General features: G+C 40.7%; 1 protein-coding gene across 1 annotated transcript in view; it reads right to left on the bottom strand.

Annotated features, from left to right (window-relative positions):
- CNTNAP2 (contactin associated protein 2) overlaps window positions 1–26,793 on the bottom strand; it is a 1,802,564-nt gene that overhangs the window by 174,995 nt on the left and 1,600,776 nt on the right. The window contains exons 16-17 of the mRNA XM_070424092.1: window positions 22,395–22,565; window positions 766–984 (exon numbers count right to left, since the gene is read on the bottom strand). Of these exons, the coding sequence (XP_070280193.1) occupies window positions 766–984; window positions 22,395–22,565 (390 nt within the window). The remainder of the gene's footprint in view (window positions 1–765; window positions 985–22,394; window positions 22,566–26,793) is intronic.

The following is a 26,793-nucleotide window of genomic DNA, read 5'->3' as shown; positions in this document are numbered from 1 at the left end:
TTCAGTCTGTAGGCTGAAGCTCTAATTAGTGAGCCAAACCAGCTAGGGCCAAACTTGCTTTCTTTTAACTCAACAGAGAGGAAATGGCTAATTTCCTAAACTGTTAGTTTTTTCGGAAAACAAAATTTAAAATTGAACAAGCTATGGAAATAGGACTTGATGTGAAGTAGCATCAGGTCCAGCTGGACCAGGTCAAAGCAAAGACTAGCTGTGAGGCTGAACCTATTTCTTGCACAGGCCGCTTAACAGTTTGCTGCTTAAATTTCTTCCCAGTGTTGATCTTTCTCCAATGTAGGAGGAATCTTTGCAAGAAGTCTAAAGGAAGGGATGGGTTTCTACTTATTGTTTCAAGCAAGCCTGCATTTAGGGAGCCCATATTCCCTCCCTTCATCCCTCCATCCTTTTCTTCCTTCCTTCCTTTGCTCAGTTACAAGTGTTCCAAATTATCAAAGGATTTTATATGGTTTTAAAACCATAAACCTAAAGTTGCATACGTAGAGACCTCAGAGATGTCACTGGCTCCCCTCCGATTCTGGAGACAAGGACTGTGGGCTCCAGACGGTGGGAAGTGGAACTGGACATCGGTCACTCGAATCCTCTCTCTCTCTCTCGTTCCATTCTGTCTGGGGAGAGACTACAAGAGGCCTAGATAATTACTTTTAGAAAGATCTTCTGCAAAGCACTCCATAGGGGGTTTTATTTTTTCCATTGTGAAGGTTAGCAACACCAGCAGAGGGGAATGACGGTGGCCTTGCCATTACTCACCAACAAACAGCTGGCTGTAGAGTTCCAGGCGGGTGTGACCCTCTGTCGGGGCCTTTCGGATCTGCTGTGGCAGCCGATCCACCTGCAGGCTGGCCTGCTTGACATTCCTCTCCGCGGTGACCCGGTGCCACTGGTCATCATTGAGAGGGGTGGGCGACCTCACCACAATCTCCACGGGCCCATTTCCAACATCAAATGAGAAGGACACTTCTGTGGCAGCTGGAGAAGCAGAAAGCATGGAAAGCACGTGAGTATTCTCCCCCCAGATACCAAAGAGCAGAAGAAAAACAAAACAGGGAGAGAAAAATAACCTAAGTCTGTTACTTGCTACAAAGGTCCACGAAAAACAATCATTTGAATAAGGATCAATAAGGATGAATAACCAAAGGGAGGAAAACAGACTTGTATCGTGGGCCAGGCATATATTTATTTCCTTTATCTTTAGAGGCCTATGGAGAAGTTACCATCATTGACTCTAGATAAGAAAACTGAGGTCGGGAGAAGTTAAGCACATGTGGAGGGTCTTAGATTTCATGAATAACGAAGTCGAGATGTGAACCCAGGCTTGCCAGATTTTTCAGAGCCTGGATTTTAAAAAAAATTTTTTTTATTGATTTCAGAGAGGAAGGAGAGGATGAGAGAGAGAGCGAGAGAGAGCGAGAGAGAGAAACCTCAATGATGAGACAGAATCATTGATCGGCTGCTGTTTGCATGCCCCCCCCACCCCCCCACCCCCCCAGGGATTGAGCCCACAACCTGGGCATGTGCCCTGACTGGGAATTGAACCGTGACCTTAGTTCTCTCAACCTTAGAACCACACTAGCTGGGCCAGCACCTGGATTTTTTGATTCTATACCCAATCTAACTCTTTTTTTAAAAAAATATTTTTATTGATTTCAGAGAGGAAGGGAGAGAAATAGAGAGCTAGAGAGGTAGAAACATCAATGAGAGAGAATCATTGATTGGCTGCCTCCTGTATGCCCCCTACTGGGAGGGATCAAGCCCTTGGCTGGAGTTCAACCTGGGACCCTTGAATCCGCAGGCCGACGCTCTATCCACTGAGCCAAACCATCTAGGGCCCAATCTAACTCTTCAGTAACTCCCAGGAAGAGCTTAATAAAACTCTTCCTCCTCCATCCCCAGAGATTCTGGCTCAGTTGGTCTGGTGGAGGCATTGGTATTTTAAAAAGCTCCCTGGAAAAATATTAATAGAGAGCTATTGCTTTTGGGGAATTCACACAACTTCTTTTCATTAATCTAATCATTGCAGCTCCTACTGGAAGTGAGAGAGTCATGAATTGTTGATGAATGTCAATGAAGGTGACCTGCAACTTCTTCAGACTATGTGTGGCTGTCTGAAAGGCAGCTCCACATCCATGCCTAACAGCCTCCTTTTGGGAATCATTCATTGCACACCTGGGTCATTCCTCACCTGTGATGCTGGATCCTCCTAGTCACCTACCCTCCAGCACTGACCACAATCAATCTGTTTTCATAGATCTGCTGCAAATAAGCCACCTTCTGCAATAAACCACCAACAATAGAAAAATGGATTCGGTGGTTGCTTAGGCAATTTTGCTTGTAAGCAGTTTTCCTGCTTCACATTTTAGTTTTTTTTTTTTTAAAGTTCTCAATGTGTTATAAACATGGTTTTTAAATGTATATTTTTCTTGCAATTGGCAGGAGAGGCAGCACACGTCGCTAGCTCCTCGGGCTTGGTGAATTCTTTTCCATCTTAAAGAGGTGGCCCACCAGATTTCCTAACTTTGCTCATAAAGAGATTTAGTCCCTCTATCTACCAAGAGCCTAATCTCTAAGCAGTTTAATTTTTTTCCAGGCTAAATGGAAAATTCAGCTTCTCTGGACTGGTACCATTTTGAGATGATGTCGCAAGCAATCAAACTTCTAATTTAAAAACCACAGTGGGCCAGATTCTCCCAGGACTTGGACTGTTCCCTGCCTCTGGGTCAGGCACCTCTGAAAGCTGCATTAACATTACTGAGCTACAGGGATATTAGATGCGGAGCTCAATTTAATCAACCTAATTGTACTGAGGAATTTTGATCTTTTATGTCACCAGTAAGGGAACTTTAATTTCAACACCTGTGGCGGTTCCTGCACACATTCTAGTGAAATATCTCCTGCAAATTAGGAGCTCCTGCCTCCAGGGGTCACTGTGACTCAATGGAGGCCGGTGACCTTCATCAAGGTTTCTAAGGAAGTAAGAATGCAGGTTGACAACCCTATGACTCATCCACTGAATGATCTTTCCCTGTCTTTCTGGTATAGTCAAGGGGGAGAAAGCATCCCCAGTCTTAAGACTGAATCTGTTATGGTCTCGTAGTACTATGTTTTAGCAGATGCATTTTAAAATGTAAGTTGTCAGAACAGCAAGAGTACAAGGTTTCCTGAGCTAAGTAGAAAAGATTGTTTTGTTTTAAAGGTATCAACAGCCATCAGGGAAATAGAATCTAGGGATAAATTGAGTTTAACCCTAAGGTTTGACTAGGAGGGATAGATGCTGCTCTAATTTTCTCTCTATGATGAATTCTTGTCCAGGATTTTAAATGCCACCATTTAGAGAAACTCCGAGGACCAGAAGTTAACTGGGAAATACACATACTTTTTCTTGGCTTGTCACACTGGATCCCGTTTCTTCCTCTGGACTATGGCTCTTCTTAACATCAATGTTTCCTTCTAGAGGAGCAAATTCTGCTGTAGCTTAGTCAGGGGACAATGAGAGAGACTCAGGACCTCAAGACTGAGATCCTCTGAGAGCATGACCCTTTTTAAAGAGCATCCATTTGGGTTTTGCTGAAGCAATATTCACAGTCCCAGCACACTCCTCTTCCCTGTGGGTGCTTCCTGGGGAAGGGGACTGCAAGGCCAGTGTGAGAGCCAAGCAAAGGGTTCCTTTTCCTCAGTCATTCCACGTGAGCTTCCCTGACATTGCTAAGGGATGCCTTTGAGAAATCCCGTCTCCCAGGCAAATGGCAAGCACACTTTAAAAGCTTCTAAGTTCAGTGTGTGGCTGGCTGATTGCTTCTGGTCTTCTGGGTGAGAGGAACTGACATTTTAAAAGAGATAATTACAGAGAAAGTCGGAGAGTGAATAAAAGGGAGGCAGCATGAAAGACACCAGAGCTAGTGACTCTGTCCTTGCTTAATGTGTGTCTCTAGTTGTAGACGAAGTGTTGCCCTGTTTCTGCCTGTGGAAAAGGAATTCTTTCCATACTGAAAATATTCTTATTTCCAGAAGAAAGTATTTGGGACGTGGATGTATCTGGTGTGGTTCATTGGAAATAACACTGTAGCAAATACTAACAGTTGCCTTTCCATTAGTATCAAGAATGAGGAAGCATCTGAGATTCATCCTACTTGCAACCAAACAAGTCAGCCTGCCATAGTTCCATAGATGCTGGCCAAAGACAGGAGACACATGGGGCAGATACAAAGGACTTTTTATTCACAGCGAACAGGCAACATGAACTTCTTGTCCACATGGGTTTCCCATAGCCCCACTGGGGTATGTGAAGCAGCCCAGATGGAGTTTGTATCAAGAATTCTGAACTTAGAGAACCACAGTCTTTTCAAAGGGCTGCCAGCAAACCTGCTCAACTGTTGCCCTAAGGAGACACATGAGCTTATCTTGGTCAGAAAACAAATCTGCCTTCTGTTTTGTAGGAAAACACTATCTTCCAAGGCTGTCATCTATATATGGATCCTTAAAAGGGTATGAACAAAGTTATCAATGCTTCGTGCTCAGAAATCAAGCAGAAATGGGAGAGACTCATGGAAATTTCCCCCCCAACAATTAGCCACTCCCCATCTTTCCTTTGTGAGCTCACCCAATTTTGCCCAGGCATCTATGTGCTTCCACAGAATTTTATGTATCACGTAAGAATGGCCCCATACTAGGCCCGGAGGGTGAATTTGGATTTGTCTAAATCAAACGTGCCAATTCCATGCTCCTTGACAGTAAACTCATTAGGATGGGACATATTATGCTCTCCTGGCCAATAAGACATGAGAGGAATTCTTGAGGGGGTCTTTTAGGACAAATTTCTTAGCTTATAAGAGAAATAGTCAGTCCCTTTCTGCCTTTTGGTCTTGAGTGAAGATTGTGGTTCCTAATGTTGCTGAACCTACCTTGTAAACACCAGACACCAAGTAGAACATGGAGGTCAATGGGATGAACTTGGGTCTTTGGTGACATTGCTAAGGCCCTAAATTATTCCTTTAGCCACCTCAAGACTCCTTATGAGAGATATATGTTATTGTATAAGCCATTTTTTATTGCATCTGAATGCATCTTAACTGATATAGCGGAGGGTTTAGCAACCAGTATATTTGAATATTCTAGTCTTTGGCTTTTCACCTTTTTGGGCCCCAATTTATTGGTTTCTGAAATAAGAAGTACAAGAGCTTTCCAGTTTCTGTGTACAACATGTGTTTGAAACACTGAACTAAGTGATCTCTAAGCTTCCTTCAAATGCCATCATCCTATGATCTAATTTCCAAAAGATTCTAAGAGAAATAATAAAATTAAATACAGCTAAACTTAATGATAGTTTTCGATATTGCATCACTATAAGGATAAAAGAGACATTAAAAGAGAAGTGCATGAGGTGGCACATTGACATCGGAAACAAGTATAGATAACAGAAATTAAAGAGCATCGGCCTGCGGACTGAAGGGTCCCAGGTTCGATTCTGGTCGGGGGCGTGTACCTTGGTTGCGGGCACATCCCCAGTAGGGGTTGTGCAGGAGGCAGCTGATCGATGTTTCTATCTTATCGATGTTTCTAACTCTCTATCACTCTCCCTTCCTCTCTGTAAAAAAAAATCAATAAAATATATTTTAAAAAAAGAAATTAACTTTGAATACACCTGGGTCATGACTTCCTCTGAGTGACAAAACATTGAACTGGACAGAACCATGGGCAGCTCTTGGTATTTCTTCCTCCTCTCCTATTCATTCCAGCAGGTGGTGCTATTTGCTCTCATTCTAACTTAAGTCTCCTCAAACAAATCACTCTAGGCTTAATGTATTCAGTGACAAATTTAACACCTGACCAGAATAGTAGACTTTTGGGCTCTGAATTCTCCCAGCAGGTCAGATAACATTTAGACATCAGACTCAAAGTGTCAGTTGGCAGTAGCAGAAAATATTTGGTCATTCAATATAGCATAGGCAAAGAGAAAAGACAAGGAAAGAAAGCTACACACAGTAAGCACCGGCTAACACTGTTGCAGTTTCGATAATGATTTGTTCCTTCCATTCTAAGATGAAGTTCAAGGATGGACAACTTCCAAAGGGATGTTCTGTACAAAATCTCATTTAACCATACAACAAAACTGGTAATAGACAGTGCCGATATTTTAGCCTCACTCTACAGTGAAGAATGCTATGAATATATATATTGTTTTCTTTTTTACGAAAAAAAAAGGGCTAAGTGTACATCAGGAGACAAAATAATTTATGCACCATGAGAGGGTTATAAGACAAGGTAGGAAGGCTGAAAATGAGGTCACTGTGGCAGTCAGAGAAATAAGGTAGGGAGGAAGAAGCAAAGAGAATACCTATGTTCCCACCTTAGGCTAGGTGTTCCACCTGTGCCCTAGATGCCATACCTTCTTCTCTACTCAAGGACATCACTCCAGGAATTTCCCCTCGTCTACAGCATCAATCATTTTTGTATGTCTCTAATCCTAACAACCACCATCACAAAACATTCTTCTTTTAACCTAATATCTACTTTTCTTGCTCCCCGTTGTTGCCAATTCCTCATTAGCACTGCTTGAATTCTCCATATCTGTGTCTGCTCCTCTGTCTTTCTCTAACCACATCACCTGAAGCTTTCTCTGTCATTACATCGTGAAGCTGCTCCTGCCTCAGGGCCTTAGCACTTTCTGTTCCCTTTACCCAGCTAACTCTATGGCTCCTCATGTATCTCTCTGTGCACAAGGCCTCATATTAGAGATTCCTTCCCTAAACATTCTATGTCAAATAGAAAACCCCTTTCTCAGCTGCCTTTCCCCCTTTATCCTGATTTTTTTGAATCACCATCTGGCACAATATGTATATGTGCTTCTGGCCTCACTAAAACAGAAGCATTTTCTGTTTTGTTTATGTTTGCTACATCCTCAGTACGTGGAACCATGCCTGCACTCAATAGTTTGTAAATAAATGAATGAATGAATGAATGAATCAAAGAAGGAATAGGAATATTCCTGCCAAAGAGGCCAAACAATTGTAATAGATACTCTAAAAAAAGAAATCCACACATTCTCCTAAGGTAACCCATAATTTAGCACACTAGCATATATAAGGATTGCTACCTTATATCCACAAACATCTTGCCTAAGAACATAAGGTGACAATGTACAGGGTGGGTCCAAACTAGGTTTACAGTTGTTCTTATGGAGAATAATGCAATAGTTAATAAATAATATAAGAACCAACTCTGTGTTTCACGGGCTCACAACTGTAAACCTATTTTCCCCCACCCTGTATATTTTCTCAGTCCAAGAGCGTGATACATTACTTATGTCTGTTTGAAATAAACTGCAGTAAATGTTGTTTCAAAATATGTGACATTTAAGAAGCAAAAGCTTGGCCTAGAAAACAGCAGTGGAGCCAGTAGCAGAATTTTCTCTCATTTCTACATCTCATGCTATTTTCATCACTCCACTCTTAGGAACAAGGACATTGCTTGGGCCACAATTGTTCAAATTTTAGGAACAAGGACCTTGGATCATAATTTCTCAAATTCTAGCTTATACAAGAACATGCTGATGGAACATGCTGAAAATGTAGTATTTCCAGGCTCTTCTCAGAGAGTTCTGATAAGTTGGGGCAGGACCGTGGAGTCTATCTTTGGTTAATGCCAGGTGACTCCAATCCAGGTGGCCCTGGAATCCCCCCTAAGAAACACTGGGATTGACACGTTTCCTTCTAGCAGGAAGGTCTGAGGAATCTCTCTGGCTTCACTGTCATCAAGACAAAGATTTTCAAACTGTGTGGTAAAAAGTTCAACCTTGTCCAAAGAGAAGTGATATGTCTGAGAGGAGTATCTTTGTTTGCTTGAGAGCCCTGGGTCATGTCAGAGTCTGTGATGTGATCTGGGGTGGGAGCTGGCCTCACCAGGTAGTATTTAGGGTGGGGGCTGACCACCCCAGACAGACTGAGAATGTGATATAGGGTGAAGGTTTGGGTCACACAGTTCAAGCTCTTGTAAGTTGGGGCAGGACTCTGGAGTCTGTCTTTGGAGGAACTGGAAACTGAGGTCAGCTATGTGGGCTGCCAACCATTCCTATGTAATGGAGCCTGAATAGAGACTCTGAACACCAAGGCTCATGGGAGCTGTCTTAGTTGGCAGTCCCCCGTGGATACTGTCATAATCAATTCTGGGAAAGTAACATGTCTGTGACTCCCCAGGAGGGGCACACCTGGAAGGTTGGCATCTGAGACTTTTCCTAGTTTCTGCCCTCTGTGCACCTTCTCCAGTCTGATTCGAATCTGTCTTCTTTTCCTGTAATAACGGTAATCATGACTAAGTCCAGCCACCTTTGGTAAGTTTTGTGAATTTTTACAGAGAATTATCAAAACTGAGGGTGGTTTTGGGGACTCCTTGAACTTGAAGTGGGTCTCAGAAGTGTATGCAAACTTGTGAGGGTTGCAGTTTTTTTAAGTTTGCAGTTGGTCTAATTCTATGCAAAACCAAAACCAAGACAATCACTTCTGTTTAAAAGGGTGTGATGGAAGCCAGCAATGTTAAGACTAAAAGACTTCCTAGAATGGAGTCCAACTTCCAAACCCAGCTTCACCGCCTGCATAAGGAAATTGAGTCTAGACCAGCCGTGGGCAAACTACGGCCTGCGGGCGAAACCAGCCCGTTTGAAATGAATACAACTAAAAAAAAAAAATAGACCGTACCCTTTTATGTAATGATGTTTACTTTGAATTTATATTAGTTCACACAAACACTCCATCCATGCTTTTGTTCCGGCCCTCCGGTCCAGTTTAAGAACCCATTGTGGCCTTCCAGTCAAAAAGTTTGCCCACCCCTGGTCTAGACGCTGAGAACTAAGTACAGAGCTTCTGGTATTCTAACCATACTGCACCGCCTTTCAAATTACGCAGGGAAGAAAAATAACTTATTTTTTCCTTTAGTACAGCTTTAGTTTGTGAATGTAGAACTCTTTAGAGCCAAATATGCATATTCACGCCTAAAAACTCCATGTCAAACACATCTGAAAATGAACACTGGCAAGGAAAATTTATTTGAAGTCTTTTGGAAACTCTTCAAGGAAATGCCTGGAGCTTTAGAATCAATGTTATGAACTTATTTTTAAAACCTCTGGTATGTTGCTAACCTCTTGAGTATGAGAAATATTTCTCCATATGCATCTTGGCCTTTAAGCTTTTTATTACAGTGGAGAAAATAACTTCTCAAACAAAGGTATCCATGGAGAAAAGGAAGCAAAAGGGAGTTACTATTGGCCACATAGAAACAGAGAGCTTCTCTTTAAAATGCAAAGCCTTTCTAATTTCAGTTTCCTCCATGCATTTCACCAACTTCTGAGAATAGTTTATTGAATATTAATGGACCTACGTGATTGAAAAAGAAAAAAGACAAAAACCTTTCCAAAATGACGTGTGGCTTGAAACAGCACCTGTCCTCGGTGAGGTTTTAAATGTCCTCATGTTTGGAATCAGTAGAGACTTGCTGGGCAGGGAGTGCCCAGTTTAGAAGAGTAGATCCAAGTCCCAGATGGTGACTGAGAGGAGACAGCATTGGTGATAAAAGGAATTGCAGAAGCTGATTTAGAGAAATTGTGAGATTGGATGCCTACGGATTCTCCAGAGATGGAGAGGAGAGTGGATAAAAGAGGGGACGGACGTCAAAGCAGCTTTCCTCTGGACCATGTCAGATTGTGTGGCAAAATGAAAAGCACTCACGGAAGGAGATGTGCTTTGGAGGAGGACTAGGGGTAGTTTATGGGGTTGATTTCAGGTGATAGCAGAGGAGAATGGACTTGGGATTTGGAGTCAAAAGGAGGTAGTAAAACCGGATGCTGAAACAGCTTGAATTGGGAAAAAAGCTGACAGGTGCTACTGTGGACCAAGTTAAAGCGTCTAAGGACACACCATACCAGTGAATTAATGAAATATAACTTCTAAATGACTGAGCACTGGCTGGCTATGCTTATGGGGACACTGATAATGGGTAAAAGCCAAAGGCAAGGTCTTAGGAGAAAAGAATAAGGCTTGGAAGGAGCAAACCTGCTTGTGAGAGCCAAGAGTGATTATCATAAGGACAACAGACAAGGAGGCATCTGCTTCCTGGTTGCCATGACTGAGTTTCAGCCCAGCCTGTAGGTCCTATCAGAGGCTCTGCTTTTCTCTCTGTTTTGCAGCAAATTGTTTCTACCTAGCATATCCTTTCATCGCTACCTTGGTGTGATTTCAGATAAGACATTTCTAATAAAAATAAAGTCCAATGAAGATTCCATATTCTACAAGTTATGGACACAGAACAGAAAATAAGAGATTTACGTACTCTGTTTTCCATTACAACACAGGGGTACTTCAACTACAGTGTATTAGCAATATTGAGCAAAAAGTGGAGACAAAGTGAAACCATGCCAACAGCGGTTTTAAATGGGGATGCAGAGAGATGAGAAAGAGCAGGAGCATCTCTTCCTCTTAACACGCTTCCTTAAACTGAGAAAGACTTCTATACAAGTTCCCTTTTCCCTGGACTCTCGGCAAGAGATGCATGACTAATATAAGTGATATTAGTTTTCTCTGACTGTGATTACTTAACTTTGTTCATTGTCTCCTATTTAGTAGGAATGTTAGAAATGATGAGTTTTAGGTTGAATCTTAAAAATATGGGATCTCAGAATCCCAGTGTTGAAATGTCCTAGGATAAATGCTCAATTAACACTGCAGAAGAGTTAAGAGACCCTGAAGCCATATATTTCCTCCTCTGAAAAGAGATGGAAAAATTACTTCACAGTGTCCCTTATGGCTGTGCCAACCAATTTCCATTTGAACAAAGCATTCCTCTGGAAATGGAGAATGTTAAATAATAATGATTCATCATAGAGTACTCTTCCTTTCCCCATATTTCTAATGATAATAATTAAGAACACAACTTTCCTGATTACATGGCACAAATAAATATTTTGCCTCCCTAGAGACTGCACACATGAAACACCTTAGAACAGCAGTTCTCAACCTGTGGGTCGCGAACAATGAAAACATATCCTGCATATCAGATATTTACATTATGATTTATAACAGTTGCAAAATTACAGTTATGGAGTAGCAACGAAAATCATTTTATCGTTGGGGGTCACCACAACATGAGGAACTGTATTAAAGGGTCGCGGCCTTAGGAAGGTTGAGAACCACTGCCTTAGAACTTTCTTTTTAGGGCCAGTTTGTATAAAGTTCAAACAACCATATTTACTTTTTTCTACAATTTGCTGAACTAATGGGACATGGTTTCTCTCTAAAATACCTCCTTTGAGAGTAGGTTTGAGCTACTTGCCAACCTCTCCCTCTGGTTGGTCTGATGTACCCTCAACAAGGTGAATGAATAGAATGACTGCGGGAACAGGTTCATCCATCAGGAATACTGACCCCTGGGCACATCCTGGTGTGGTCTTCCCACAGGTCTTCCATTTCCATCACGTGCACCTTCCTGGCTGTATGAAGCTGTGGGATGTGAACAAGTCTTAAAGCATGTGTGGAATGATGGTCTGAGAATGAGTGACAGGAAGCCAGTAGATTAGAATGAAAATGTATCCTTTAACAAGTAAGCCCAACAGTAAGGGCTCATTGGTTAAATGGAACACTTGTCAGTCAAGATAGTGTGTTTCCCAATCTCTTCTAAACCATGTTCCCATATGTGACATAACAATCTAATTATCATCTCCAGATGCTGATATGCCCAGATGTAGCAGGCTGATGGAATAAAACAACCCCTGAAGACCTCAGATAAACATCTTCCCAGCCAATATACTTGTGCATTACATCCTGTAGGTTGTATAACAAGAACAATAGCTTTTTGTTGTGTTTTATAAATATGAAATTATGATTTTCCAAACTATGATGCTCTCCTGGAGATTCTGATATATTATTCTCTGCCCTAAGTTGAAAATAAACATCACTGTTGTGCAGTTTTTATAAATTTGACATGGAAATGTGTTTCTAAAATACCATTACATGAAACAAGTAGGTTAGAAACAGTACGTAGCATATGATCTCATATTGGTAAAAAATTATATAGAAGTGCATAGAAAAATGTTGGTTAAAGTGTATAAAAGAGTATATCAAACATATTAGAATATGAGATTATAGCTGATTTCTTTAGCTTATTCTTTTTGCTTCTTTGGATTTTTAAATCATTCAAAATAAGCAATATTTGTATAATTTTAGAAAAAGTTACCATTCGATAATGTTCACTTCTTTTTGAAGTTGGTGATGTTTTAAGAAACTGTGTTCTATAATTTTAACAAGTGTTTAATCAGAGGGGTTAATAAAAATGCAAAAATGGGGAATTTCATTTAAATTCAGAGAATGAAAGGGAATCAAAACCTTCGTTACTTCTTTCCTGGTTTTAAGATACCTGAGAAGATTAAAAAAAAAAAAAAAGAGTGGTCAAACTTCATCATAGAATATTTAACAGGATATGAATTTTTTTCCAAATTAAAAATGGCTAAAAAGAAGGGCATGCTGTATTTCACAGTAAAATCCTCTCAGGTCCAAAGTGCCAGCATGTTTGGATGTTTAAACTGATGTCTACAGGAATTGGGAAGCAAGATGAGCATAATTCAGTGTTATAATTACACTTGACAGATATACACTGTTTTATTATTCACTGGTTCTGGTTGCACTTCCCTAGAAAGACCCTGCAGAATACTAAATATCAACCACTCTTCAGAAAAAGTCATTTGGCATTCTCATCAGTCCTCATCAGAGGCATCAAATTCAGAGATGCAGAAAACCAAATCTGATCATTTAAACACTATGTGCAAAGGCAAGTAAAACGCATGATTTCCTAAGAGGCCTGAAGTCCAGTTAGCTTCCTTCTGTTAAACTCTTAACTCAGCTATGTGGTTGGGTCATTGCTTTAATGAAACATGTCCTGTGACTGGTCCCTGGGCTTTAGCTTTTCACTTCTTTTCAATTCCCCAAATGCTCCATGATCTCCCGCCTCTCCTTGCTTTTTGCCTGTTTACTCTCTGGAAAAATGCCTTTATCGCATTTATTTGCCTTGAAGACAACTCACATGCTGCATCTTCTGGAAGCCTACCTCTAAGTCTTCAGTTGAGGTTAAAGCTTACTCCTTTTAGTTGCCATGATACCTGTGGCAGAAATTGCTAACTTTTCATGAGAAGTTTCTTTTCTTCCCACAGTCACCCATAAAAGCAGCCATGTATCCAAGAGCTGCCTGACCCAGTCCCCAGTCCCTAGGCACCGAGGTGGAACCATGTGACTAGTTACCACCAATGGAATGAAAGCAAAAAGAGAACAAACAAGAAGGCTCTCCACCCTCCCCTTCTCTATTGGCCAACTGGACTTAGAAACTCAGAGGCTATAGGAGAAGGTGGACCCACAGCACAAAAGGAGCCTTGACCTCAAATCACTGTGTGGAAGGACTTCCTGATCAGAGCGTGCTGTTAGACTGCCACAGTCGCTGAAACCTGGGGTTTTACTTGTCACGGCAGTTTCACTTATTCCTCAATAAGAATATTTCTGATTGCTAAATCTCTCATGACCTTATCATATTTTTAATTTATTTATATGCTTAAAGAATTAACCAAAGGATCTTCTCCATCAGGCCACTGGAATTGTAAAGGGATGAGTTGTACTGTAATGGCCTTACTCTGGTTCCAATACCAGCTCTGTATTAGAATATCATAATAGTCAAAAATATATAGGTTGTGTTATTATATTCAAATGAATTAGTGGAATCCTGTAATTCCTGGAACTATAAAGTTTTAGAGCAAAGAGAAGTGGCTTGGAGCCTTTAGACTGGTTCATGCTCTTGTGAATGTCCAAGCCTCTTTTACTAACCCACCAAGCTGTTGTCCCAAAGAAAAGACAGGTAGCACTGTGCTTTGTATTTCCTAAAGGCAAACAAAAATGTCCTTATTGAGAAGTCTGTAAAGGACAAGCTCGGCATTCAGAAATCTGGGATGAAGTTCTTTGTTCCCTAAGATTTCTATTGTACTTGAATGGATTCCAGAGTCTAGAACCCAGACCCCAAGCTGACACCTGCAGCTCTACTTTTCGGCTACGCTTTATAAGCAAGCAAGCCCTGACCAGTGTGGCTCAGTTGGTTGGGCTTGTCCTGTGCACCAAAAGGTTGCTAGTTTGATTCCTGATCAGGGCACATGCCTGGGTTGTGGGCTCCATTCCCAGTAGGAGGTGTACAGGAGGCAGCGATCAATGTTTTGTTCTCATATCGATGTTTTTCTCTATTGTTCCCTCTCTCTCTAAAAATCAATAAAAATTTTTTAAAAAAGCAAGTTCCTATGGCCAGCCATGGAATATGAGCACTATTTACAATGTTATGTCTACAGGCAAATAATAATACAAACTCCAGGTTCTGAATAACCTCTTACAGCATAGTTCCTTGGTAAATAGAGAAGTACCTAAACTAGACAATTTTTTGAAAAGTAAAACATGAATACTATAGAGACAGAATCAAGTCTTCCTTTCCTATTCAAGAAGAATATATTCCTATGACCCAAGTCCTATATCAGATCTTATGTAAGCCTTTATATTTTTCCTTGTCTCCTCAAAGTTCCTATAGTCATTGCTATTAAACATTATGTGGGTCTTGGCCAGATAGCTCAGTTAGTTAGAGCATCATTGTGGGTTCGATTCCCAGTCAGGGCACATACCTAGGTTGTGGGTTTGATCCCAGTCAGGGAACGCATAGGAGGCAACCAAATGATTTTTCTCTCTCACATCAATGTTTCTCTCTCTCTCTCTCTCTTTCTCTCTCTCTCTTTCCCTCCCTCCCCCCCTCCCTCCTTTCCTCTTTCTCAGAATTTTTAGAAAGAGAATCTAAACAAACAATCCCATTTACCATTGCAACAAAAAATTTTAAGATCTTAGGGATAAACTTAACCAAGGAGGTAAAAGACTTGTACTCAGAAAACTATAAGATGTTGTAAAAAGAGATAGAGAAAGATAAAGAAGTGAAAGAATATATACCATGTTTATGGATTGGTAGAATTAACATAAATAAAATGCCCATATTACCCAAAGCAATCTACAGATTAAATGCAATTCCTATTAAATACTAATGGCATATTTCACAGATCTAGAACAAGTACTCCAAAACTTTATATGGAACCAAAAAAGACCCCAAATAGCTGCTTGTTCTTGAGAAAGAAGAACAAAGTTGGAGGAATCACAATACCAGATATCAAGTTATACTACAAAGCCACTGTAATAAAAACTGCCTGGTACTGGTATAAGAACAGGCATATAGATCAATGGAACAGAATGGAGACCCCAGAAATTGACCCAAGCAATTACACTCAATTAATATTTAAAAAAGGAAGCAAGAACATAAAATGGAGTCAAGACAGTCTCTTCAACAAATGGTGTTGGGATAATTAGACAGATACATGCAAAAAAAAAAAAAAAAAAAGAAAGAAAGAAAGAAAAGAAAAGAAACTAGACTACCAAGTAAACCATACACAAGACTAAACTCAAAATGGATAAAAGACTTAAAAGTAAGACGTGAAACCATAAAAATCCTAGAAGAAACCACAGGGTGCAAAATCTCAGACATCTCTCATAGCAATATGATACATCTCCTAGGGCAAAGGAAACTAAGGAGAAAGTAAACAAATGGGACTACATAAAATAAAAAAGCTTCTACACAGCAAAAGAAACCATCAATAAAATGAAAAGAGAGTCCAATACATGGGAGAAAATATTTGGCAATGATACATCTGATAAAGGGTTAATATCCAAAATATATAAGGAACTCATACAATTTAACAAAAGGAAGACAAAACAATACAATTTAAAAATTGGCAAAGGACCTAGACACTTTTCCAAAGTGGACATACAGATGGCCAAGAGACATATGAAAAAATGCTCAAAGTCACTGATCATCAGAGAGATGCAAATTAAAATGACAATGAGGTATCAGAATGGCTTTCGTTAGCAAATCAACAAATGACAAGTGCTGGTGAGGATGTGGAGAAAAGGGAACCCTAGCACACTGTTGGTGGGAATGCAGACTGGTATAGCCATTATGAAAAACAGTATGGAATTTTCTCAAAAAATTAAATATGGAACTGCCATTTGACCCAATGATCCCACTTCTAGGAATATATCCTAAGAGACCGGAAATACCGATCAGAAAGAATATATGCACCCCTATGTTCACAGCAGCACAATTTACAATAGCTAAGATCTGGAAACAGCCCAAGTGTTCATCATTAATGATTGGTTAAAAATATGTGGTACATTTACACTATGAAATACTATGCAGCAGTAAAAAAGAAGGATCTCTTACCCTTTGAGACAGCATGGGGGGCCCAGAGAGTATTATGCTAAGCAAAATAAGCAGTAAGGGAAAGACAATATCCTGTGATCTCACTCATATGTGGAATCTAATGAACAAAATAAACTGATGAACAAAATAGATCCAGAGACACAGAAGCACAGAACAGACTGTGGAATTTCAGAGGTGGGATGGTGGATGGGAAGAGGTCAACAAAAGAGATCAACTTGTATGCATACATGTATAACCCATGGACACAGACAATAGGGTGGTGAAGGCCTGGGGCTGGGAACAGGGTTGGGCCAGAAGGGGTCAATGGGGAGAAAAGGGGACATATGTAATATTTTCAACATTAAAGATTTAATTTTAAAAAACCCCATATCCTCAAGTGAGGATAAAAACAACTATCCTGTAACTTGAGCAAAATTCATGTTTAAAAAGATAACTCCCTGAATTCATTTGTGAAATACATATTTTTTAAGGTTTCCAGTTGACATCAGTTGGCCAATGCTTTGTCACATGGCTTTAATGTAGGTGTTTGATATCTTGTAAAAGCCTAGCATTGTTGTACTGTGGCTGTTTTTGGATGGCCCTTTGAGATAGTTCTGGTTTTGAGCTATTTCAAGTGATCTTTCCCAGTCACTTACTCAGTATATTCAAATGAAGCATCATTCTCTGATTTATTGTATCTCTTCTCCTTTTTTTAAAATCAGCTTTGAATTAATTGGTCCCAAGTGTCATTCTTAGTTGAATCAATTCTCCAGCATTAGTAACATCCACTGACTAAGGATGACACTGACTCGTTCTTCCTGAAGTAGTTGTTTTTATAAAAACACCACGCCTGCAGAGATGCTGTTAGCTTCTAGAATGACAGCTGTAGGGTCCCTAACCTGATTATAACTCCACATACATATTTCTACTGTTTCCATTAATCCACATGTTTATTACTGAGTAATACCAATATACTTTCTCCTGTCCTTGTCTCAGACTAGAATTATGAATTCAAGCTCCTTTAAGCTCTTCTCCCCGTAGAATACCTGCTGTTTTCCAGCTGGTCAGAGGCAGGCTGATTCTAGTGGTTGGTCTTTTTGACGTTTTAACATGCCATATTTTTGAAGAGAAAGATTCTGTGGCCTTCTCCACACAATAAATAATTCATGAAACATTAGAATCAGAGAAAATCAGAAAATCAGAAAAAAAACTCTGAAAGTTTAGCATTTCTCTATACTAATGACACAAAACATATACACTCTTCAAACACCATGTGAAGATGCTCTTTAATGAGGATGCCCATTATTTTCTAGGCAATGCACTGAATTAATTGCCTTGTAGAAATTTTGTTGTTTTTAGGAAAAGGGAAGACTTCTGTCTTTTTTTTTTAGAAGAGAGAGGGGAGAAGAGAGAAAGAGAGAGAGAGAGAGAAAACAAAAATATATTGATGTGAGAGAGATACATCCATCGGTTACCTCTTGTACAGGCCCCTGTTGGGGATTGAATCCACAACCTAGGTATGTGCCCTGACCAGGGATCGAACCCATGATCTTCAGTGCACAGGGCAATGCCTTAATGAACTGAGCCACACCTGCCAGAGCTACTTCTGCCTTATATATGTTTTATAAATCAAGGTGCAATAAAAAAATATTTTGCGTGGGCAGGATTTCAGTAGTGGGGTAGACTTCTAAAGGTACCCTTGGGATGTGGAGAAAGAAGGGCAGGACCACAACTCTGTAGAGAGAGGTGACTCTATCTGGCCAGCATAAGAGGAGTCCTCAATTGCTTCTAGAAATTTCCAAATCAGCAAACATAGGTGGATCAGTAGCATCTAAGGTAGCTTGGGCAATTTTTCTTTATTAGAGGACAGTCTCCTTCTAACTCTAGGATACCTACACCATTTACTCAAATAACTGTTCCTTCAGTAAGACTGACAAATAAATCTGGGTAAATTCCATGTGACTTTATTATTTACCAATTGTTTGTATATCTTTTAACACTTAATAAAAACTAATATAGTAAATTGCTGTAACATAGCACAAATTTCATCTTGAATTTATATCTCTAAACTTTTTTTGTCCGTAACTGAAATTGAAAAGGTTTAAATCAAAAGCTGGAGAAATTTATTAAACATTTAAAAATTTACAATAGTGTTGCTATTCTGGTTTTAAAAATTTTTCTTGAAGAGGTAATTTTTTCCCTTATGTATTATAATGACCAAGTCAGAATCATTCTTTAGATTCCCAAATCTTTAATATAAATTGAACTCATAGTTAGACTTGCAAAGTAGTAGAAACAATAGAATAAGTGAAATTTCTATTATGGAGGTGCTAAGTGGAAAGTTGGACAGTTGATGAGAAAAAAATCTATATTGATAATGTAAGTTGGATTGGGCAAGTGAAAAGAAAAATGTAGGTGCTAACACCTGATTTGTATTAATAAAAACTCAGTATATATAAAAAAGATAAAACATCCTAACTAATATCCCAAAGGCACAACAGGCCGATGGAGTGGAATTAGGCATTCCTCATGCCTACATACGGTGAAGCTCTTTTAATAAAAAAAGCTGTCCTAATTCTGAAATAATGGAAGATAAATTGCCGCTAGTTTATTTCTTCTGATTCATCAGTTTCTATATATTGCAGAATGTTTTCTTCTCTTTCTCAAGCATGTGTATTACAGAAGGCTGCATCTCGGAAAATGAAAGTTGTTCCTTAATACCCTTTCTTCAGATTAGCAGGACATTAGACTGCTGCCTCCACATTTTTTGGGAGATATGTCTGCTAAATGCAAATGTTTTCTCTGAGTCATCCTGATATTGGGAAAAGCTCAAACTCGGTCAATGTGGATGCTTGTGCTAATGCATTACAACATTTCTGGATGCTTTTCCTTAATATTTCCTAGTCAGTGAACACCCCTTTCAAAAATGCTGTGTCCTTGAAAGTCTCTTAAATTATTGAACAAAAATGAAAATTCCATGGTTGCTATCATCAAACACTTTGGAACACTTCCTTCCTCTAATTACAGGCTACCTAACAGTTGGCATTGCAACCCCTTTCCCCAGGGGCTGTCTGTACCTGGGGCTAGGAGACAGTGGACATCCTCTTCACCTGTTAGAACTTCTATTCTACAGCACCAGAGCCCCATTCAGCAATGTGCCCTCCTGTGACAACCCTCTCCCCATTCTTTTGCTTTCATACTGTGACCCTGAGGACTGTAACACTTGGCTCACAGACTTCCTGACCACTCTGACCCTTGCCATTGCCACTAGGGGCCTCAACAGTGATGTGGGTGACCAGGCTACCAGCTCCCTGATGTTCTTAATAGCCTTTTCAAACAACTGAAGTCCCACTTGCATGGCCAAATGATGCTTCCTCAATCCTCTTATCACCCAAATTGCTTTCCTGGGAAATCCTGACTTGCCCAAACATGACCTCTCCTTCCACCTTTCACTCTATTCTTTGTCATCATTTTGATCACCAGCCCCACAATTGTGGTGATCTCCTTCTGCAGCTAGATCTCCCATGGTCCTCTATTTAGACTAGCACCATATTCATTCACTTCCTTCACTCAATAAATGCCAACGCGGCAGCTGCCATGTGTCATGTGCTATTCTGGCCCGAGAGATACAATGGTACACACTCCTCCATATCCCTCGCCGCATCCGTGTGTGATGTAGTCACACCTTCCTGATGTGTCTGGCAGTTAGAAAACTCTCAATAGAAGTTACATATCCATACTGCTACTAATGTGACTGTCTCCTTTACTAGGTGAGGGTATTGGGTGGTCTTGTCTTCATCTTAGAAATTCCAGAATCCACCCCATTGCCTCTGACACAGTAGGCGCTCAGTAAGTGATGGCCTGATGATAGAAACATGGTTGTGATTATTGTCTTGGTCAGAAAAAGGATCTAGAGAAGTCTATAGAGCTCTTCTGAAACATTACTGGGGGCAAAAATGACAAAACTGAAGCTGTCCTGCTTCCACACATCATGAGAAGTCAGGGTTCTTTGGAATAGACAAGAATACTTGGAAAAAGAGAAGGCAGCAGGAGAAAGAGGAAGACAAAATATGAGACGGACTGACTGTATAAAATAAGCCATAGGTTGAGTCTGCAGGAGCTGAGCAGGGCTGTTGAGGACTGGACACTATTGATGTCACTCATTCATGGGGTCACCAGGAGTCAGAGCTAACTCAATGGCCCATAACACATACAAGTAGAAGAACTTCTCTTTATATAACTGGTTTACCTTCTTTCCAACCCAGACAAAGGTTTACAAACCTTGGGGATAAAGCAAGGATAGGTGAGTCCAAGTAATTCTGTAGGAAAGTATAAAATTACTCAAATATAGAACTGTCAATTTTCTTTTTTGCCATGAGATAATTCTGAAATACAATCCAAGTAATGTGCAAGTCAGAAAATAGTATGACTCAATTACTTCTAACTTTGGAAAGTAAAACTCCCTTTTAAGTAATTACAATGCATAGTTGATGAAAAGAGAGGATTCCTATTTATTTATTAATTAATTATGGGGCTAGAATATCCTCAGTCTCCTTTTCAATCAGATCTGGCTCAGATTAGATCTACAACCAGCATCCCTGGAAAAATGATAAATTATAACTACTGCACTGAAATAAATACTTAATAAACATCTACATCCTATCATCATAACAATCCCCAGAAATTATCATTTTACAGATTAGAAAATTGGGATTCAAAGAGATGAAGCAATTTACCCAAGAATTAGTATTCATCCTGTGAATGCCAACTCCAAAGTCTGCACACTTCCTGCTACACCCTTCCACCATTTCATACAAAGAATCCCAAAGGATCTTAGCAGAAAGATGTTTTTCTCAGATTCCTTCTTTTAAAGACCAGAATGCATAATGAAAACTACAAAGTGAGAAAAATATTGCATCAGATATTTCTAGGACAAGGATTTGAGATCATTGGACCAGCGGCATAAGCACTCGGATAAAGGGCACAGACTAGGAGGAAGGAGACTTTCTGATGTGGGCAGTGGGCACCAAGATTTTGTGGAGAGACGCCGAGGGACTAGTTTCCCCTCCTGGTTGCATCTGTTGTCTTGCTGATTTTGTATTTTTCTAATCAGCCAGCAGATTCACCAAACTTGGAAGTCTGAGGACTACAAATTCCTAAAGCTGTACTGTTGCCCCAATGAGGGAAGGGCCCTGGTATGATGAGGACGGCACTTCTCAGATGCAGAGAACCCCGGCCTCCCACAGATGGCATCCCCCCGTGTGACCTTGTGAGGGTCTTTGGGAGCCAAGGCAAGCTGAGCTGAGCTAGGCAGCATCTGCCCTTGCCCTGATTATGTTTCTGTTTCCTTGGCTAAATAAATTCTGAACTGAAGGGTGTGTAGGTATGGGATCTCTTCTGGAAAGCTGCAGGTGTAAAGTTTCATCACATTGCTCAGTATGACTGTCCACGCTGCTTCACGAACTCACAGATGTTAAGTTTTATTATTCCTAATGCCTATGTATTTTTCCTCACTCTCTCATGCCTTATTACTGGTCTCTTTACGAAATTCTCTATCTACTCTTTACCCTGTCTCTTTGGACAATAAACAAAAAGAAAATTTAAATATCCATTCTCCAATTTTGTCAGGGCAATCCATCCTCTCCTTCCTCTCCTTCCTCTCCTTCTTCTCCTTCCTCTCCTTTCCTTCCCTTCTCTTCCCTTCCCTTCCTTTCCCTTCCCCTTCCTTTCCCTTCCCTTCCTTTCCCTCCCATTCCTTCTGCCTTCCTTCCTCCCTCCCCCCTCCATTTCTTTCTGCCTTCTCATTCTCTATAATTTTAATCTAAATACCCACTCTTCTTCCATACTGTTAGGGCAATTTATTTTCTCTTTCTTCTTTGAAGACCTTTGCTTGGGAATCTCTGTACGGGCCTGCATCCTGTGAGCAACCCCAGGACAATAGGTCCTTCCTCACTTTGTGTATTTACCCTTCAGCACTGTTCCTGGGGCAAAGAAGCCCTTAATGTTTGACTCCAATGACATAATGCAGTCAGGGCCAGAGCCAGCATAGAATGAGCGACAAGAGTTGACAAAGATCTTATACTCACATTTCAGCTCGAGTTTGATGAAATCTGTGTTCCCCAGATTTTCCAGAAATACTCCCTGTGGGATTAATGTTTTGAAGTAGAAAGAAATGTCAGCACTGGTTTCCCCCTGGAAAGTCGAGAAGTGCAGATAGGATGACGGGTTTGGGAAAGAGGCAGCATTCCAATAATTCCCTGTGGGAAGAAAAGAGAAACATGTGGGCCATTGACACCTTGATCATGGCAGTGACGAAGATCTTTACTTGAGTTTTAATAAATTTCCATGGGCAATCATCCTTGTTTCCTCTCATTTTGTGGAACAACATTGCCCCGAAGCCCCACAGCATACTTATGACTTTCCAAAAGTTATCTGTGTGTATGTATATACAATATTTTATTAAGATTGAGAGTTGGGGATCCTATCCCGAGTGGCCCTGTAGGGACTGTGGGGAGCAGATCCAATAGAGGTGAAATTGGGAGACACCCCTGGGGACACTGTGTGTGGTGGTGGGGGCAGTGTGGAACTCCTGCATGTGTGCTGGCCCCTTTGGTTGGTGCAGGAAGCACCTGGGCTGAGCCTAGTGGGAGAGAATGGGAGCAAGGTCTTTGGTGTTCTGCCTTGCTGATCATCCACCTTCGTGTGGAATAACCAATCAGCAGTCACTCAGAAATGGAGCATGGGAGGATTACAAATGGGGGAGTACCTCTAACTCCCTGGGGACTACAGGTGACACTCTTACCTGTATGGCAGTGATGGTGAACCTATGACACGCGTGTCAGAGGTGACACGCGAACTTATTTTTTTGGGTTGATTTTTCTTTGTTAAATGGCATTTAAATATATAAAATAAATATCAAAAATATAAGTCTTTGCTTTACTATGGTTGCAAATATCAAAAATTTCTATATGTGACACGGCACCAGAGTTAAGTCAGGGTTTTTCAAAATGCTGACATGCCAAGCTCAAAAGGTTCGCCATCACTGCTGTAGGGGGTGGGTAATGCTGAGCTAAGCCCACCTATGGGCTCTTAATGAGCTTTTGCCCTTGAGATCATGGAGAACACATGACTGTCTTTTTTTTTTTTTTAAAATATATTTTATTGATTTTTTACAGAGAGGAAGGGAGAGAGATAGAGAGTTAGAAACATCGATGAGAGAGAAACATCGATCAGCTGCCTACTGCACATCTCCTACTGGGGATGTGCCCGCAACCCCAGGTACATGCCCTTGACCGGAATCGAACCTGGGACCTTTCAGTCCGCAGGCCGACGCTCTATCCACTGAGCTAAACCGGCTTCGGCACACATGACTGTCTTATTGCCTAGTAGTAGCCAGTGTCCCCATGAGAAAAGCAGCTCACAGGACAAAATAAAAATACCACACTGGATGAGTTACATTCCATTAGAACAGATGAACCGAGAATTGAAAATGAGACCAACAGCTCACTCTCAACTTCATTGCCAGGGCAGAGATTCCCTTTGAATACATACAATTCTGAGTACATTTACTATCACACCTAAAGTCTAAAGTACATGAGCGTGCTTTAAAACAGTTACTAAAGCCTTTAACTTTAATGCTTAATGTATGCTACAGTCATCAGATTAGGCCAAGATGGAGTCACTCATGCTAAGCCCCATGTCAGCAAACCAAAACTTAACTAAGTTTCTATGCTCAGCTCTCCCAGCAAAGGAAGACCTAGGTCAGTCTATTGGCACTTGCTTGCTCAGCACAAGTTATCTGACCCATTCCACCATTCCAAGTCTTCCCTTTGGTCCATATAAGGGAAGTACCCCTGCTCTAACCAATCAGAAGATACCCAGTATATCTTCTTAGTTTCTGCTTACTGGGGCTATAAAAATCTCTGCCTTGTAAACTCCTCAGAGCTCATTTCTATTTCCTGGAGTGGATGCTGCCCAATCCATGAATCACTGAATTAAATGTCCAGTAGATCAGCAAATTGTCTGGGGAAAATTTTATTTTAACACCTAAAATATATGTTGTTTTTTTCAAAACTGAATTTTGCTATATTTCCTTCCAAGAATACAATGAATTAAGTGAATTTAGTCTATTGGTTTTTATATACTATACTAGAGGCCCGGTGCACGGGATTCGTGCACTGGTGGGAGGCGTGGCCTGCGGGATCAGCCTGCTGTGGGAGCGCTGCTCATCCCGGCTAGCTGAGCGGCGCTCCCACTGTGGGAGCACACTGACCACCAGGGGGCAGCTCCTGCGTTGAGCATCTGCCTTGTGGTAGTCAGTGTGCATCACAGCAACTGGTCAGCCAGTCATTCTGGTTGTTCTGCCATTTGGTCGCTGGGCTTTTATTAGATAGGATTTTCCCTTCCTTTTATGCAAATTATGCACAGATGCAATATTCAGTTCAACTACTTTTTTTTTTTTTTAAATATATTTTATTGATTTTTCACAGAGAAGAAGGGAGAGAGATAGAGAGTCAGAAACATCGATGAGAGAGAAACATCGATCAGCTGCCTTCCGCACATCCCCCACTGGAGAGTGCCCGCAACCCAGGTACGTGCCCCTGACCGGAATCGAACCTGGGACCCCTCAGTCCGCAGGCCGACGCTCCATCCACTGAGCCAAACCGGTTTCAGCTACTATTCTTATATAAAATTAACTTGGTGTTGTTACTGTTATGCTTAAGCTGTAATTTTAAATTAAATATAGAATATTGTTAACGTATGAGATATTAAAATAACCTCTTATTTAATTAGTACTATTTGTTGTTGTTCTTAGAGACATGTAGAATATAGCGACACTTAGATGAATGAATGGTAATATATTACCAGTAAGTCAGTGTGAACTATGTTTACAAATGTTTTCAGTAAGGTAAAACCAGGGGTGGTGGTAGAGTCTATTGTTTAAAGTGTTCCCAAAGTCTTCATGAAGGTTTAAGCTATATATTTTTAAACATAGCAATATAATAGCTTTCAGTGTGAGAACAACAGACTAGTTTTCTCTTGGGGAGAAGAATATTACTTGACATTGGTCAGACTAATACCTGAGAAGAAAGAATCTTAACTATTTAAGTTGCTATCCTCTGGGATCTGAGTCCTCTTTCTGGCTCACGACCTGGCTTAATATCTGGTCAGAGGAGTTCAGGCTCACCTTGACCAGTGGCTGAAAATGAAGATCTCTTGAAATAAAACCTAAATCAACCTAGAAGTTGAAACCCAATCACCAGTCAGAGTTTTAGGAGGGAATGAAGCCACATGCCCGAGGCCAGCAGGATTCAGCTCATCCAATTGGGGCAGAACCTTTAACAACCTTAAGAGCCTGGGAGGATGTGCCCCCAGACATACTTCAGCCTGAAGCAGGGCAATTCTGTCTCTTTAGGCAGTATTCCCAGGACATGAATGTAATCAGCATTTTTCAAGCTACAATCCAATCTAGTGCATTCTATTTATTTATGTATTTATTTTACTATTGACATTATTATAGGTGTCCCCCATTTCCACCCCTTTTCTCTCTCCCACCCAGACTCCTGCTCTCCCCTCCTGCTGACCGTCACCACATTGTTGTCTGTGTCCATGGGCTGTGCATTTATATTCTTGGCTATGCTCTTCACCTTCTTTCATCCCATCTGCCCCACCCACCTCTCCTCTGACATCTGTCAATCTGTTTCATGTTCATGCCCCTGGTTCTATTTTGTTAATCAGTTTATTTTGTTCATTAGACTCATTCTTATTTTCTGAGGTGGTGATGTGTTAACATGAGGGTTAATTGTCTAAAGTGATTTTAGAAAAAGGAAAGCGAAAAGTCAAACACATCAGAGGTCCAGCACTGGCTATTCAGACAGAAAAATCCCCAGAGAGGAGAAGGACAGTTCGACCAGTTATTCTAGTTTGGCGAGATATCCCTACAGATGCTGATCCCATTTGTTTGAACTGTGTGCTCACTAAGCAACTTCGAGCCGATTTGGTTTCTTGAATGGACCGATTGGCAGGGAAAATGAAGCTTGTACAAATAGTGGTTCCCAGTCGTCCTCCTGGAAATGTCTGGATTATTCCATAGTATCATTGCAGCTGTCCCCATGGGCTGCCCCAGATCTCTGGCCAAATTTACTCAGTCCAGATTCTTGCTCAGTAATGGTGAGGACTCTACACTGACTGGTCATGTCAGAGTTGAGGTATCTACCCAGGAGGTGATGAGGGAGAAACTTTATTTACACTTACTTTAAAATCCTCATTCCTTAAAATACCCATGTTGGTTATACATTATGATATACACAATATATGATTATAGTAGTACATGAATAGAACGTATTCTATTCATGCTTATGGGAATGTGGGCTTAAAGGTTTTAATGAGCAGGGTACATACCCTGATGAATTTCTGTAAGGCCTGTACTGATGAGTCCAGGGCCCAATCTCTGGGATTCTGGGTCGTGACAAGATAACATGTGTG

This window comes from Myotis yumanensis, unplaced genomic scaffold, assembly GCF_028538775.1.
Source record: "Myotis yumanensis isolate MYYU_CA2020_CCGP unplaced genomic scaffold, mMyoYum1.0.hap1 SCAF_9, whole genome shotgun sequence".
Lineage (NCBI taxonomy): Eukaryota > Metazoa > Chordata > Mammalia > Chiroptera > Vespertilionidae > Myotis > Myotis yumanensis.
This window is presented reverse-complemented; position numbering and strand designations above follow the sequence as displayed.